The 15,584-nt window shown below is 37.2% G+C and overlaps 1 protein-coding gene across 4 annotated transcripts in view; it reads right to left on the bottom strand.

The window, feature by feature from the left end:
• CNKSR2 (connector enhancer of kinase suppressor of Ras 2) overlaps positions 1-15,584 on the bottom strand; it is a 205,929-nt gene that overhangs the window by 129,997 nt on the left and 60,348 nt on the right. For all 4 annotated transcript variants that reach the window (XM_026051981.1, XM_026051984.1, XM_026051998.1 and 1 more), the window contains exon 5: positions 5,189-5,230. In XM_026051981.1, the coding sequence (XP_025907766.1) occupies positions 5,189-5,230 (42 nt within the window). The remainder of the gene's footprint in view (positions 1-5,188; positions 5,231-15,584) is intronic.

Genomic DNA, 15,584 nt, shown 5'->3' with positions numbered 1-15,584 from the left:
TTTGTGTGTGGAGCAAAACAGAGCACCTGCATCTAAACACATCCCCAGGGCTGAGGGCAAGAAGAACACTAGTCACTCCATGAGTTCTTTCATATAGGTAATTTCAGACACTCAGAAATGCAGTGCTAAAGGTAAAACAAATAAAGAAATAAATAAAAGGTTAATCTGTTTGAAAATAAATAAATAAAGTGCTCATAGTCAGTTACAGCTGGCCAAGCCAAAGCAACTTGAGCACTGAAGATCAAGTCTAGCTAATTAGCTTAACTTGCACCTAATAATTATTATTCAGTTAATTTTGCTCCAACACATGTGTTGTACTGTAGAGAATATCCTAGTAATTGCAGCAGTCTCAGAGCTGCCTGGGCCTGGGTTTCTGTTTGTATATACATAAAGTTTAAATTGGCAGCTACATCTTATTTTGGGGAAAAAAAAGAGAAGCTTTTAAGAGAGGGAGGCTTGTGAGGGGTCTATTAGTAAGGTAATAGACTCTTGAAAGAAGGCTGATTATTACTTTTTCTTTTCTCTTTAAATGAGACCATGAAAAAGATGCCTCTAACAATGCATTTTTTAACAAATTATCTTACAGTTTAAAACAAATTTTCAAATATAGTGGACAGACAGGAATTATTACCACTGCAGTCTCTGCCTGGATCTTAACAAAAAAAGAGGACATCCTGATCCATTACTTCCTTTCATTTATTAATTTAGCAAGGGCTCCTTCATTTTTCAAAAACTTCAGAATATTAATTTCAGCCTATAGGTTACTTTCTACAATTTTCTAACTCAATCACACTCTATTTGGAAGCGAAAGCAATGGATTTTTAGGAAAGTGAAGCTCCTTAGGAAGACTATCTTTTTTTTATAGAATTAAAATAGGAAATGCAATGAAAAACTATTAAGCTGACTGGTGCCCTGCTTCTGCTTTCTATAATTACTCCTGCTTACTTTGGGTCTCACTTTAATGCTGTATTGCTTCAGTCTCACTTTAATACTGCATTGCTTCAGATGGATTAATCTGAACTAGACATTTCCATCACATACATCCTAAACAGCTGGATGGGATCAATGAATTATTCTTCAAGCCATTCAGACTTTTGCAACCACTAACATACCTCTCAGAATAAATAGAAATGATACCCTTTTAAGCTGAGCAGTTTTCCATTCACTTCATCAGCTTAAGTTAAATCAAAATAACTTAAAGATTCTAAAAATAGACTAGCAATAGCGTATTAATTTTAAAATAAGCATCACAGCCATAACTTATAATTTCATATTTAGGCCCACTGTATTTTAAGTCTTTCTCTTAAGTCAGTATTTTCTATTGAAAAATCTATCTGTTGGTTAATATCTATATCTATCTATTTCTGCTGTGTTTTTTTTTCTGCTGGTATTTATAAATTATTACTGTTATTATTATTATTATATTTATTTCATACAAAGCATAAGGCAACCTGGAAAAATGTGTTGGGAAATTGGAAGTGATAGAAATATGAAGCATTTCCCCTTTATTCATGAATATTTCAGAGGCATCAACACTTTAATGAGTAAAAAACACAGTTACTATTCCTGTATGGTTTTATGCTTCTTATTCCATAAAAACCTAGTATTTCAGTGAATGCACAGTGAAAAACTTTAAGGAACATAGTTGTCTTTAAAATAATTGCTTCAATGCACTAGCAATTCAAGGGCAGAAAATTGTAGAAGAGTCATTTTTTTTCCCAAAGATTTTTAATCTTCCATCTAAAAGAAATAAACAAATCAAGGTAGGTAATTTCTTTTTAAAACTTAATCAGCTTTCCCTCGCACCTTTTTCCCTCAGATACACTTCATGTGTTTAGCTGAATAATACAGACTAGTTTACTACTTAAACCAGTATCGTGACTCAACATCGAAATTGCTTTTATATGACTCCAATTACCTGAATAACAAACAAAAATACCTTTTTTTTTTCTTTATATAAAGGTTGAAGCCATAGAGTTTCATCTTCACAGAACCCAATTACTTAGTACACATCTGTGATATCAAGAAGTTAACAGCAGAATAAGTTTATTGACATTAAAACATATTATGTATGGGTAAGGTGATTCAGCAGTCTCTCCACCCAAACTCCCACAGTGTGAGCTTGGAAAGAAAGGGAACGAGTATTTGTTTCTCAAGGAAATTACTGTCTTTAGACTTCCAGCACATTAACTATTTCTTAGCCAATCTAATTAAAACCAACTGATTAGTCACTTAATGGAGGAACTTGCCTTTGGTAGCTAACTTCTCCTATTGTGCTTTAGAGGGAAGTGTAAGGAAGTGGCCATCAGGTGACTTTGGCTGTTATCTATAGCTGGGTTTTGCCAGAGCAGCAGAGTAGTCTCAGGTCTCCTGACCATGCCCACATGCTCTTTGAGCATGTTGAGGTTGAGGGAGAACAAAGCAGACTGCTGCTGGTGGGAATGGGGCAACAGCTCTGCAAGTGCACCCAAAGCACTGCTTCTTAGCAAGGGCCCACACACCCAAATCACTGCTCTGAGCCCTATGAACAACAGAAACACTCACTCCCAGTTACATATTTGGTCTTTTCTGAAGAAAAACAGCAAACCACCTACAAGCAGTGGGGGCTGACACCAACTTCTCTGATTTACCAGTCTCCAGAGGTGTCAAGTTTCTTTGTGTTCTAAAGAATAATAGTACATATTTGTCATATAATGTATTTTAGTTACTGTAGTTGTACATATATATATATAAAAGGATATCAAATCTTTAAAATTTTGACTTCAAGTCTGAGTGAGAACAACGCCTTGCAAGTGAAATTTCTATCGGCTAATTGTAGGACTTTCTAAACATTAGTCTTCATTGCCTTTCCCATTTGCATGGAACTTGGTTTCTTGCAACTTTTAGTGAACATGGTGAAATCACACATGATGGGCCAAGGGACTTTGAATTCAAGCTTTTCTTGAATCCAGTCCACCCAACACAGCTACACATTGGGATCTGAACACTGAAAGGTAGATGGACAAGGTGCCAGCCATAATAACTAGTAACATTTAATTTCTGTTACCACAGAAGTTGCCATTGTTGTCAAAGCACTTCCAGTATTTCGGTCTTTAAAGTTAAGAAAAGTATTTTTTTTTTCTATCTCTATAATAGTCATACTGTGTGTGTATGTCCCTTCCTGTCAATCTGTCCTACTTCTTCCAACATTTCACATTCAACATCCTTTCTATATTTTTATTAAAATTTCCTACTCTTCTTTTCATAGGGAACCTTTCTTTTACCACTCATCTCCAATTTATTGAATACACAGTCCACAACAGGAATTTTAAATTCTTAGTCCCACCACATCTCCAATCTCTTTTGCATTCCTTATACTCCTCTGCATGCATTCATGCACATTCAAACATTCTGATATCTAATAAGTATCCAAAGTTGTATCTAAGATTTTGGCATGACAGTTACCATAATTTTGCTCAAGATCTTGACATAAGCAGGATATCATAATCTCTTTTCCCCTCATTTTTTATCTGTCTAAGACCACTTCCTCTTCACATCATCTAATTAGATAAAAGCGCTATTTTTAATTGTTAAATCACAGGTTTATTTCTTTCCTTGACTGCTATGGCCAGCTTCTATCTCATGAATCCTATCTATCAGCTGAAATGCAACAGCCAGAACCGATCCAAGTTAATCAGTGTGATATATATAGCTGTATTTAATTTCAGGATTTAGCAAGAAGTGCGACATGTTCAAGCTTCCTTGCAAGCCTGAGCACTAATCACAAAACCTCATTAAGCTCCCCACAATAACATACGTCTGCCTCTCATCACAAAGTTGTTGCTCTTAATTGAAGCAAAAAGACTGTGAGTCTGAATGATGTAAGATAGAGCAACTTTTGAAACCTGCCTAAAATTTGTCACCTATCTTAAAGTAAATCCTCTCAAAATCCTCAGAATTTGCTACTGAAGGCTACATTAACTGATGCTACATCAACTTTAAACATTGCCAGTTCCCCTTGCAATTCTCCTTATTACTTATAAATGACATAAATTGAATATATGTCTGTAGAGTAGATGTTGGAACTCTCGCCTCCTACATGTATTGAAAACTAGGCTATATACAATAGTTTCCAACTTACAGTATTTCAACTTTTGCCAGGATTATGCAATTAAAACCTTCATTATTTAAATGCTTGCAGAGATCAGCCTAGCAAAAATGATGACGTCAGCCTTACTAAAAATGCTATTTCTTTGCATCCCACAGAGGAGAAATGTCAGTGAAACTTAAAAATACAAGATTTTTTATTCCACATCACTGTGAAATCAAAGTGTCAAAAGCTTATGGAATTCAGTTCACCATGCATTGGATATGGGAGCACTGAAAAAAAATGTAGAACAGAATTAACCACGAAGCTCACATTTGAAAACAAAGCAAGTTATTTTTTTTCTGCTCAAGTTCAAGAATATGAAAATTAGATATCAAAACCTATCCAAATGTGAAATAAACTGAGCTGTAAAATATTACCTGTTCCATTCCATTAAATCAATTCATTACTTTCTCTTAACAACAGTGTATTCATATCTGACTTTTAGACACAAGGTCAGGCTTAACTTAATACTCACTAATCCACAGTCACAGCATAAAAGGCAATTTAATATTTTAAGGTTGAGGTGTTGTATCATCTCACTAGTTGTCTGAAAAAGTTTGCTCAAGTTTTTGCCATCTCATCCAGTAAAACTGCAGATTCTGGGAACTGACCACTGTATTTCTGCTGAGAATTCAGCAGAAAAGTACTGTATTAATTTTCCTGTTATGAGAGTGACTGCAAAAGGCTAAGGGGAATAAAGCTATAAAAATGAAACTATATCACTAACATATAGTGATAGAAGCCGAGAAATCAGCATTCCAGAATAAAATGTCATTTTGCAAAAATATTCCTCTGACCATGTTTTACAAATCACAGATGGGCCTGAACCAGACTAAAATGCAAGCCCTTGCAAAGTTCCTCACTGCTCAGATGCTGCCTTTGGCTTCCATTAAATCAGCCGCTATTCACAGTAATTTCCATATATTCATCAGTCAGTCACACCCAGACTTGTTCACTATCACATTGGCATTGCATGCAAAAAAACACAAAACATACACAGATTCCTATATACACAGAGACAAATAATATTTATTAATAGAAATCCAGAAAATTACTCACCACATGAAGAATTTTATTCTCTGTTTCATATACTGTACAATCCTGAAAAAGCAGAGCAGAAAATGGAGGTTAAATTATTCAATCACCTTTGCTAGATTTACATTTAAAATACATTTAAGCTGAAACAAAAGATCTCTGTCATAACTTGAATGTATGTAACCAGGGCATGAAGTGACTACAGAGAAGAAGTATTGATCTTGTTGCTGTTGCTTCCTTCCTTGAGGTAGATGATCACCTTCCTCTTTATGCCCTTTTGGGATATACCAGTGGATCATATGTATGCTGGGCAAGTGGCTTCTACTGGAAATACTTGCCCATGGAGAAAAGTGGTCTCTCTGTAGAGAAAGTACTGAAAACCAGGGTAGGAGCCTGAAATGCACTCTCCTGGAGAGACTTATGCTGAAAAATGTCTAACAATCTGCAAAGCAAGAAAGTTTAAAGCCACTGTACATAATGTCCTCTTCCTCCTTATTATTTCATCTTTACTTTGATGAACTTACTTCTTCTAAATCATCCTCCATTTAAAGTTATGCAAGAGGAAGCCAGGAAAGTAAGACGAACAGTTGCTGGTGAGCTGAGCTGACGGATTCACACAACCCACCAAAGGAGGGAAACAAAAATTTGAGAAGAAGGAGGGGAAGGAAAAACACCACCTATGTTCAACACCCCACACAGTGGGTGAGAAGGCAAATATGGAATAAAGAAATGCAGAGGAAACTTCAGTCTGACCATCATATTCCATACATCCTGTTGGGGACCATGTGAACATCACCATGACTTTATTTAGAATATAAGACTGTTTCTATAAGAAACACTAACAGATGGGAAGCTGGGGCTGCGAAAGTTTTTATGAAGGGCCAAAATCTTTGTGGGTATCAAGAAGTGGAAAGACAGTGACTCAGAAGACACAAAGTACATGAATACAGGTAACAATGGTGAAAGAGCCACCCTTAGTTCACCAGATCCTGTGTCTGCATGGTAGGTTATTCATACAATTTCTGCCAAATGGATCCTTTATAGCCTATTTCTATAGCCTACTCACCTGAAAAATGTGAGTAATTTTCATATTTTAAATCCTTTCATTTTGTAGTCACTTTTTGCAGTGAGATAAACAGCTTTGGTATACACAACTGCTTTCTTAAAAAAATGGGTTTCTAATCCATGAAATACTTCTAGTGTTACTCAGGCTAAGAAAAGCCAAAGTGTTTTAAGGCCTTATATAAATCAAACCTATACAGAAACAGACGTTTTATCGGGGTATATTTTCCTAATAACAGCTGCTGGCATTCAGGATACATTTGCCAATGGAGAAAGTACAGCCAGAAAGAAAATCTAACATGTTTAATTATATGCAGACATCAATGAAGTATTTGCAATCTTAGGAGCAAAACACACATTTCATTGTTATATGTGGGCAGGCATATAACATTTTCAGACTAGATGCATCTATGTTCTGCATGGATTCTTATGAATCATTTGCAAAAACAACAGGAAGGGATTGCACCATTTATACTGAAAAAAAGAAGCACTTCTGAGCAGACATAGTAAAATGTCCATGTTACAAATGAAATAACTACAAGTTCGACACTCAACCTAAAAGGATGCTACCAGATAATTCTCACTGCTAAGGGAGGAAGGATTTGGGGTTTTTAAATGCTATAAAGGTTTATTAAGAACGAGAAATGAGAGAGTAAGAACTGCTACATTCTTGAAATGAAACGGTTCCACATTATCATGAAGCAAGCTGAAGAAGCATGGTTCTTTCTGACAAACCGGTAGTAGGAAAAACATTTCTGGATCTACAGAAGACAGTAAAGCAAGTGGAAATCTTCACAGGCAATCAGTCTAACCGAAAGCTAAGCACTGGTGGATTTATCCTTAAATTCCTCCCTGAATACCCACACATCCAGCAGCTTGGGAGACACATCACTAAATGACTCCATCATACATGGCATTGCTTGGTGTTACATCTTCCTATTAAGGCAAATGGGAAAGTAACAGTTTGAGTTCAGTAAGCCATAAAAGACAGAGAAATTGGAGGAGAGCAAACCTAATGTGCTAGGTAAGAAACAATTCCAAAATATCCTTTTTCCATACATAAATGCCTAAATATTATATCACAACTAACTAACTGTTATTCAGTCCCTAGCTCAGTGAGATGTGCAGGAGTGCAAAGCTCTGTGCCAGAACAGCCTAGGGCAGCCCTGGAGTGCAGGATTCAAAGAAACCTCAGAAAGGTCACCCAGCTCATCCCTGCACGCTAGGAGCTTGCTCTGACTGCCTGCAGCCACTCCCAGAATGAATGATCCCAAGGGAAACATGGCACATTGCCTTCATTCCTAGCAAACTTTATTTCCTCCCCTCTCTTCTGATTTTCTACTTCTTTGTGCTTTGTCTTTAAGTAAGTGCTGAGGAGTTGAATTCATCCTCTTTAAATATCCCTTAGGCAGAAGGATAAACTGAATACTTATTAACGGGGGCCTTTACCATTTACTATTATTGCCTTTTCATACTCATTTCATCTCAACTAAGAGCTGAAACCACTTGAGAACAATTAAAAGAGTCACTAAATATAAATTTAGGACACTGAAGTTGTGTTTGCAGTAGCACACCGCCCACAGCCATCCAATAGCTCTGCTTCTCTGTCAGGACCAGAACCCCAGATCTCACCACTGAAAGTTCTTCTTCCATACTTATTCAACCACAGTACCAAAACATTGCACCTGGATAAGAAGCAGACCATGCACAAGCTTAGCATCAGCTAAGCTTCCCCTACTTCAGAAAAGCAGGCACGCACCAGACTGTCACCTGCAGCCTGGCTTTGCTCCCATGCAAGGTCAGAATTTGCTGGTATCTTCATGAAATGATGCTGCAATCGCCCTTACTTGAGATATGCACATGCAAGAAAGGGGAGATCTTCTGGTTTCACCTCTTTATTCTCTGAACTTCACACACATGTTCTGTGAGAAGCTGTTAATAAGACTAGGCTGTTTCATCTTCATCTAATCAAGCAAACAAATTCCCAGCATGAGCAGCATAAGGCTGTTTTCTAAATGCAGACTCTTTTCTGAGATCAGTGGCGCAGGTTGCTTACAAAGCAACAAAACGCGCTTCTCTTTCCCATGTGCACTACAAACACTCTGCCAATTTATAGTTCCTAAGGATTTTGTTCAATAATTGGTCCACAGCAATTTCTAAGGAAAGGCAGGCATAGAAAGAGAATCAAAATGGGAATATAATGGCACAATTTAAATGACAAACATCGCATTTTCATGGTCACTCTTTCCAGCACTGCCTCATGCATCAAAAATGGCAAAAGGGATCTTTGTAGCGACAACTGGAAGCCTATTAGGACACTAATAACAGGAAACCACAAGTCCAAAACTGAAAAGGAAAAACTACCCTAAGTGAGGAAGCTGGAAAGAACAAGAGCACCTCAAAACACCCAAGGAGAGGAGTGATGCACTTTCAGTCCTAGTATAACTTGAAAACCTATGTGTAGCACTATCAAGAATTATGCTTCATACATAACATGCATCACCTCTCAGTTACCTGGCTAGTATTTCTTCCATAGCCACAGCATTATTTATACAAATATTACAAGTTTTATCTGCAGAGATTCTAGCACAGTGCTGTAAGTAAGAATTATCAAAAACATTTAAAACTGGTGGTGTTCAATTAGAGAGACGCACTGACCGCTGCTGTGTACGCTATTAATCAGGTGTACATCTCCCTGTCTTCCCTTAGACACAGCTAGCCCATATACAAAACACAAACACTTGTGTATTTGGTTTTCCCAAACCAATGCTTATGATTATTTACTTTTCCAGTTAATTTTCTATTGCAGTCACTGGTGTTGCCTTCATCTTAAACCCCTATACTGCATGTCACAAAGAGAGGAAGCAGGTTAATTAATGGTCCTTTTATTTGCACCAGAGTTTATTAAATACCAACTCAAAATGCGAAACACTGAGAACCAGAAGGCCTTCCAACTCATCCCAGTGGTCATATATGCTATAAGAAAAGAAATAATCTTTATAGTTCTTTAGAACTATAGTTCTTTAGAACAATATTCTATGAAAAAAACTTCTATTTCTGCATATATATATCCAGGTTTACACTTTTGAACTGGCGACCTGTCAAATTATCTGTTGTAATTACCTGTCAAAGACAGGACTTCTTCCGGTGCTTAAAGGCTACAACCTTGAAACTTAATAACCTTATTACTATTATTATTACCACCATCACTGTTTGTGGGTTTGCCTCATTTTCTAGGCAGCTGCTTCACTCTTTTTGGCAGTCTTAAGTTCCTATCAAATCTATGATTTAAACTGAGAGAAATAAGATACATACAAAAAGTGATACCAGAACAGAAAACTGCAGAACTATGCACTGTAGTTGCTTAAAAACACACAAGATAAACCAATATTTCAGCATTCCTAGTAATCCTTAGATGAGAGTGCTCAAGAGAGGGCTAGAAATTCTTTCCCTGCATTTTCTTTGCCAGCAGAATGCTTTATTTGTTCATGTATTTAGTCATGCAAATCTATTCTTTCCTCAAGGCAAGGAAATCAAGGCAGAACTGATTCACAAGCAGGTTACACGGTTGCCAACAACAAAATCCAGATCTCTTGATTCTCAGGTATCACGTTAGCCAAGAGATTTCCTTCGTGAATCCACCCATCAGCACTGCTCAATTGCACATCAGCAGGCTGCCTCCCACTACCGTGCTAGAGTTAACTGGAGCAAACTGCATGGATAAGAGCTTCTCATGACAGCGTTCATCCTCTAGGGAGCTTTTGAGCTGTCTGTGTTGGAGCTTCCTCACTGTTTCTCTTGTTTACTTCTTCTTTGCAGTCCAACTGAATATACATGAAGGCTATTTAAATGCGTATGTTTGCCTATGTAGCTCTGTTTTTACCTTCCTTTAGCTGATAAAAAGTACAGGTTGGGAACATAATTTTTAAAATGGTCATGAAACTGCTTTGGAAATGCATCTTTCATGAGCAATTCCACATATCTTCTATGTCTAGTCATAAGAGGACAACTAGATTTCACAAAGTGCTTAAAAACCAGATGTCTTATAGAACTGCTGTCACCATTGCTCTAAAGTCACACAAAATGTTCTAAACTATGTAACGGCAGTTTTCTGTTTCTAACAAAAATAATAAATTACATTACTGCCGAAAGAGGGCTCAGACTCCCATGCATTACCAAACCTTCTGTATAAAATCACTCATGAGTAATGTAGCCATTTGTTGGTAATAAGCCAAGCCATCCTTTAAATCCCATTGCTTCTCAAGTTGATTAGAACTGTTACTGAATCCTTTAATACCAGTATGTCAAATGGATGGTCTGTCAGCATTGCTACTTAGCATCAATAAAAAATAATTAAATTGAGAAAGCTCAGACTGTAACTCCCTGTCCCTTCATCCTCAGCACTGCAACCCCCAAAATCTGTTGTTCTGGCTTCAGGAAGTCCTCTTTGAGCTTGAACAAGTGTCACTAGCTCAAGGCAATTTGTGTCATTGCCTCTAGTAAGACTCATTTTCTTTGAATTATGCCCAATTTAGCTAAGGCAAGAATGCTACAATACAGAGGCTATAACCTTAAATAAAGTTTCTCACAAAGAACATCAATGTTCTTTAAAACAATAATGATGACAGTGTATAAAGCCTTCTCAAAGCATGAAAAAACAGAAGATTCTAGTGCTTCATTTTTTACTACTTTTTATGGCTTTTCATGTACCAAGACAGTGGTGTATGATTTCCAAGTGGGTATGAAGAGAAGATAGATGCAATCAATTCAGTCTTTCATTACTTAAAAGAGAAATTGCATGGAAAACACATCTAATGCAGCTGACAACAGAAATAAACAGAGCTCTGAAGAATAAACTTGATTAATATAGAACTGCCTGTGGAAAACATTCCCATGCTTTATACAGCATGATGATCGGAAAACTGAGGGATATTAGGAAATTCCACTTACGATTTACTGGTATACTCAAGAAATTGACGGAGTAATAAAAAGCAAACTGGTACATATACAGATCTGTCCAAACTATCCTTTCAAAAAAAAACCAACCAAACAAGAAATTTTAAAACAAAGGCAGATAACACTCTTTGCCAACAGGCGTAGGAGCACAACCCTGTGAGAGGCTCCTGGTGTGGAAGATTACCATGTCTTTGAGTCAAGGAGGTCTAGTGGGGCATCGGGAGAAGAAGGTATGGGCCTTGCAGATGACGGTCATGATAAATGTACAGAAGAAAATAGGGCTGCAAAGGAAGGGCAAATAACCTCTTCTTTTCTAAGGGAAGGTAAACAAAAAAAATTAAATTGAAGCAACTGCAATAGCAGGGCTTTTGTGAAGCGATGCATCAGACCTGCGCTGATGCAGGTCATCCTTGGCTGTAGCCATACAAGGAAATGAGTGCCACAGCCATCGGTAAAAATGCAGGCATTATATATATATTTATACACATATATATATATGCTGCCTTCCCAAGATGCTTTCCCTAACTTCCTTCTCACTGACCTGCTCCCAAAGAGGCTCCAAACGAGGCAGTTCCTGGGCTGCTCTGAGCTCAACTCTCCTCTTCCCACCACACATTCACTGCTGCTTGCATCCCACTGGCAGATGCCTCATCCCTTCTGTTCACAGCACAGCTCCGAGGCTCCTCCTGGACTCATGCCACCAGCCCTGGGGCAGCCAGCATTGGAGCTGAAGGCACATTTCTGCCCCTCCTTCCCCTGTCCCTGTCAACAGCCTTCTGTGCCACCAGCTCACAACCTGTGTGCCATTTGCAACTCCTCTCTGCTTCCCACGCAAATCCTGTCGATTCGCTTCCCACCGATGCTCAGGAATGCCGCCTTCCTTCTCCACTGATGCTATGGTTATCCAATCCCCTCAGCTTCCCGACGCAGGCTCTACAGTGCCCTCGCACTCTTCCTTCTCCCTAGGCCTGTGCACTTCAGCCAGGGCTCAACCAGGGCGTGCGCAGTTAGATATTCAGATAAGGGAAGATATTAAGAGATATAGAGGGAAGAGAAAAGCTCTCTGTCATGAAAAATATAATGCCAGCTATTAAATAAATACTGCAGAAAAACAAGATTTCCTATGCAACCTACTCAAACTAACGTGCTCGTGAAAGCTCCATAGAGCTTTTCTATGAATATTTAACAAAACCGCACTTCTCTCTGATTTCACAACCCCGGTGTACAAACTAATATCAATTACCCAGTTTATGAAGTACAAAGAATTGCTTTAATATTATTTAAACAATACGTATGGAGTGGCACCTATCGCCATAGTAACAGAATTCTTCATGCAAAAATGTAGCACAACTTACATAATTCACCCACAGATGAAGCAACTACTGGGGAAAAAAAAGTTCTCTGGATTAGTAGAAATGCAATGTGTACACTGAATGCTTATTTACTACCTTTGGGAAGTCATTTTCAATTTCCAAGTATTTCTGCCCTCCTTACTGCTAAGGGCCCATCTTGCTTTCCTTCGGCCTCTCGTCATATCGTAGTTCTTACTTTACAGATAGAGACTAACACTTCTTCCTGAAGTGTAGTTCTAAAATGAGCTGGTATACTTCTAAGCCAGGAATCACAGCAAGTATTTCTGCATTGTCAAAAATCTTATTTGTTCTTGCCCCTTTCTTGCAGGATTCAACAAGTTTAGAGGATCTAAATTGAATTTCAGCTCTAAAGGTGACTTCTCTATGTAGAGACTTTCTCAGTCAGTAGGTGAAAAACTCCAGCAACAGACGAGAGGCTGGAAATGAAGCAAGAATGTTCCATCCAAAGGAGAAAAAACAAACGTAAAACACTTTCTGCTCTCCTAATCCAGAAAAAGCTATTGTCAGACATCCAAAATTAAATCCTTTTTTTCTGACATGTGAAATATAGTTTCTATTAATAGCAGACTCTTGTTACAATTTTTAACTTTCCAAAATCACTTCCAAGATTATTTAAAGGTAAGTAATTTCTCAGTTTTCTACCTTTTTTTCCCCTTCACTGTTATCTTTGATAATCATTCTGATTGATAGAATATAATTTCAGCAAAACAATTCATGATGCATATGGCGTCCATTTTTTTTTTTCTGCCACAGAGGAATTAAAATTATTTGAACTTGAGAAAAAATAATTATGTTTATGTAGTTAGCATTTCAGACTCAGCTACCACAAATATTTCATATTTAGGCTGCCCAGAGAGGTTGCAGAGTCGCCTTCTTTGGAGACATTCAGAATTCACCTGGATGCGACCCTGTGCAATGTGCTCTAGGTGACCCTATGCATCGTGCTCTAGGTGACCTGCTTATGCAGGCGAGTTGGACTAGATGATCTTCAGAGGTGCCTTCCAACCTCAACCACTCTGTGATTCTGTGAATTTTCTGAAATTCTTGATGAATTTCAGTTCTTCAATGGATTCCAACAAACACAAAGATATCTCGCATATTACCTTCCTGAGACAAGCTTGACCTTGCTCTTTTTTCTTGCTCAAGTCTTCCACTAGCTGCCTAGCAACAGTTTCTGCAGCTCACTGAACTGAAATCCTTCCCTTCACCAGACTGCAAAGACGACACTGTCACAAGAGAATGAGCTTCCATTCCACAGAGCTTCCAAAGTCCCAGTCTTCACTTCTACTGGGGAGTAACCATAACCCAATCTTATTGGTGATTATATCTAGCACTTATGAAGAGCAATGCTGGAGACTTGCAGATATTGTCTGTCTGCCTTCATCTTAACAGGAACTCTGATGCTCCTTAGCGGTCACTGACACAACCACCAACACATCATTACTCTAAGAAAAAAAGACATAGGTTTTATTTAAATTAAACACAGGAGATATCAGAACACAATTTTGACCTATGTCTACACTTGTTCTGAGTTTCCATGGCTTTCCTGCTACTTTCTGGTAGTGCTTCCCATTACATGGATCAATTAACCCAATCAGCCCTTGGCTCTTTCCCTTTCACTTTGATGCACTCAGGCTCCTTTTCTTGGAAAAGGGTAGTAGATAGACTGGTTTCCCAGAATAGATTCCATCAACAAAGGAAAAAAAATTCTTTTTTTCTTCAAACTATCCTGTTTTGTTTTTCATTTCTCTGAAGTTCCAAACCATTAATCTGGAAGAAAAACAAATTAACAAACAAAAAAAAAGCAAAACAACAGCAATCTCAAGAGGACTTCAAAATTTAACTCTAAAGATAGTAATATAATGGCAAGGAAGCCACTTCAAGAAAAAAAAGTACAGAAAAATAACAGATATAAACAAGCAGAATCAGAAAAAGTCATCTACTTTAGGCACCTCAGGCATTTTTACATTGCATTAAATTACTTATGAAATTTTCTAAAAAATGTGCTATGCAGAAATAAGCTACTCTCTTTTCCACATGAGGAAAACATTGCTAAAACAACATAAATTCAAGCTGCTTTGATATTGCTTTTTGTAAACAAAAGCCCGTTTCATATTTCCAACAATCCTTTAACTTCTATTGTACCTTATACATTATACATTGATTTTTAAATGTGAAGAAAACAATTGCACAGGATAATACATATCCTGAAACAGCAACACTGAGCACTGCTTTGAACCTAGTGCAAGAGAAAATCTTGCATAAGATCAGCAGCTGCAGAATTCAAGGTCACTCGAGCTTTCTGCCATTATTATTCTCAATGAGTTATAAGTTTCTTGCATAAATATCATTTGGATTCTATGCACTATCGGTAGACATTGTCTGAATATTTTTTTTATTCAATTTTTAACACACTTATCTACCAACACACTAACTTGAAATTATGGGTCATTTTATATAAACATTACACCATAGCTATATATTTTAAATTCCAAAAGTATGGCTTCCCCTTGATGAAATATATCTTTATAATATTTTTTAAAGGTGATTGTTTACCAAAGGAGATTAAGAGATATTTTTCTAGAAGCATCTGATAATGAAGCTGAAGTGGATGGAAGAATTCTTACAGTTTAAACTGAAAGCCTTAGAATTTAATATATATCTTAATTTTCACCAAGTGTGTCTTGTTTTGAAAATTTCAACAACATGGAAGTGCAAAGCAGTTTTAATGAGCACCCAATTAAGCATTCACACCATTATACTATTAAAGCACCACTTTACTGACTAGGAATACCTGAGAAATGAAAATCTATCTAGCATGACCTTATTTTAAAAGTTTTAAGGTTATATTTAGCAAGTCCTTAATAACTAAGAGTTAAAAACAAAAATGTGGGTTTGGGATAGAAAAGATTATATTTAAAATACTTTGTAACAATATTACTACTGCTAAAGAGATTTATTATTCTTGTACGTGCATGTATCTGATGTTGCCCTAGGAAAATAAATAAATTATTCTCCTGCAGGCATTT

This window comes from Nothoprocta perdicaria, unplaced genomic scaffold, assembly GCF_003342845.1.
Source record: "Nothoprocta perdicaria isolate Ctin4 unplaced genomic scaffold, notPer1 scaffold_112, whole genome shotgun sequence".
In the NCBI taxonomy this organism is placed as follows: domain Eukaryota; kingdom Metazoa; phylum Chordata; class Aves; order Tinamiformes; family Tinamidae; genus Nothoprocta; species Nothoprocta perdicaria.
The sequence above is the reverse complement of the archived record's forward strand: the minus strand, read 5'-3'. Positions and strand labels throughout refer to the sequence as shown.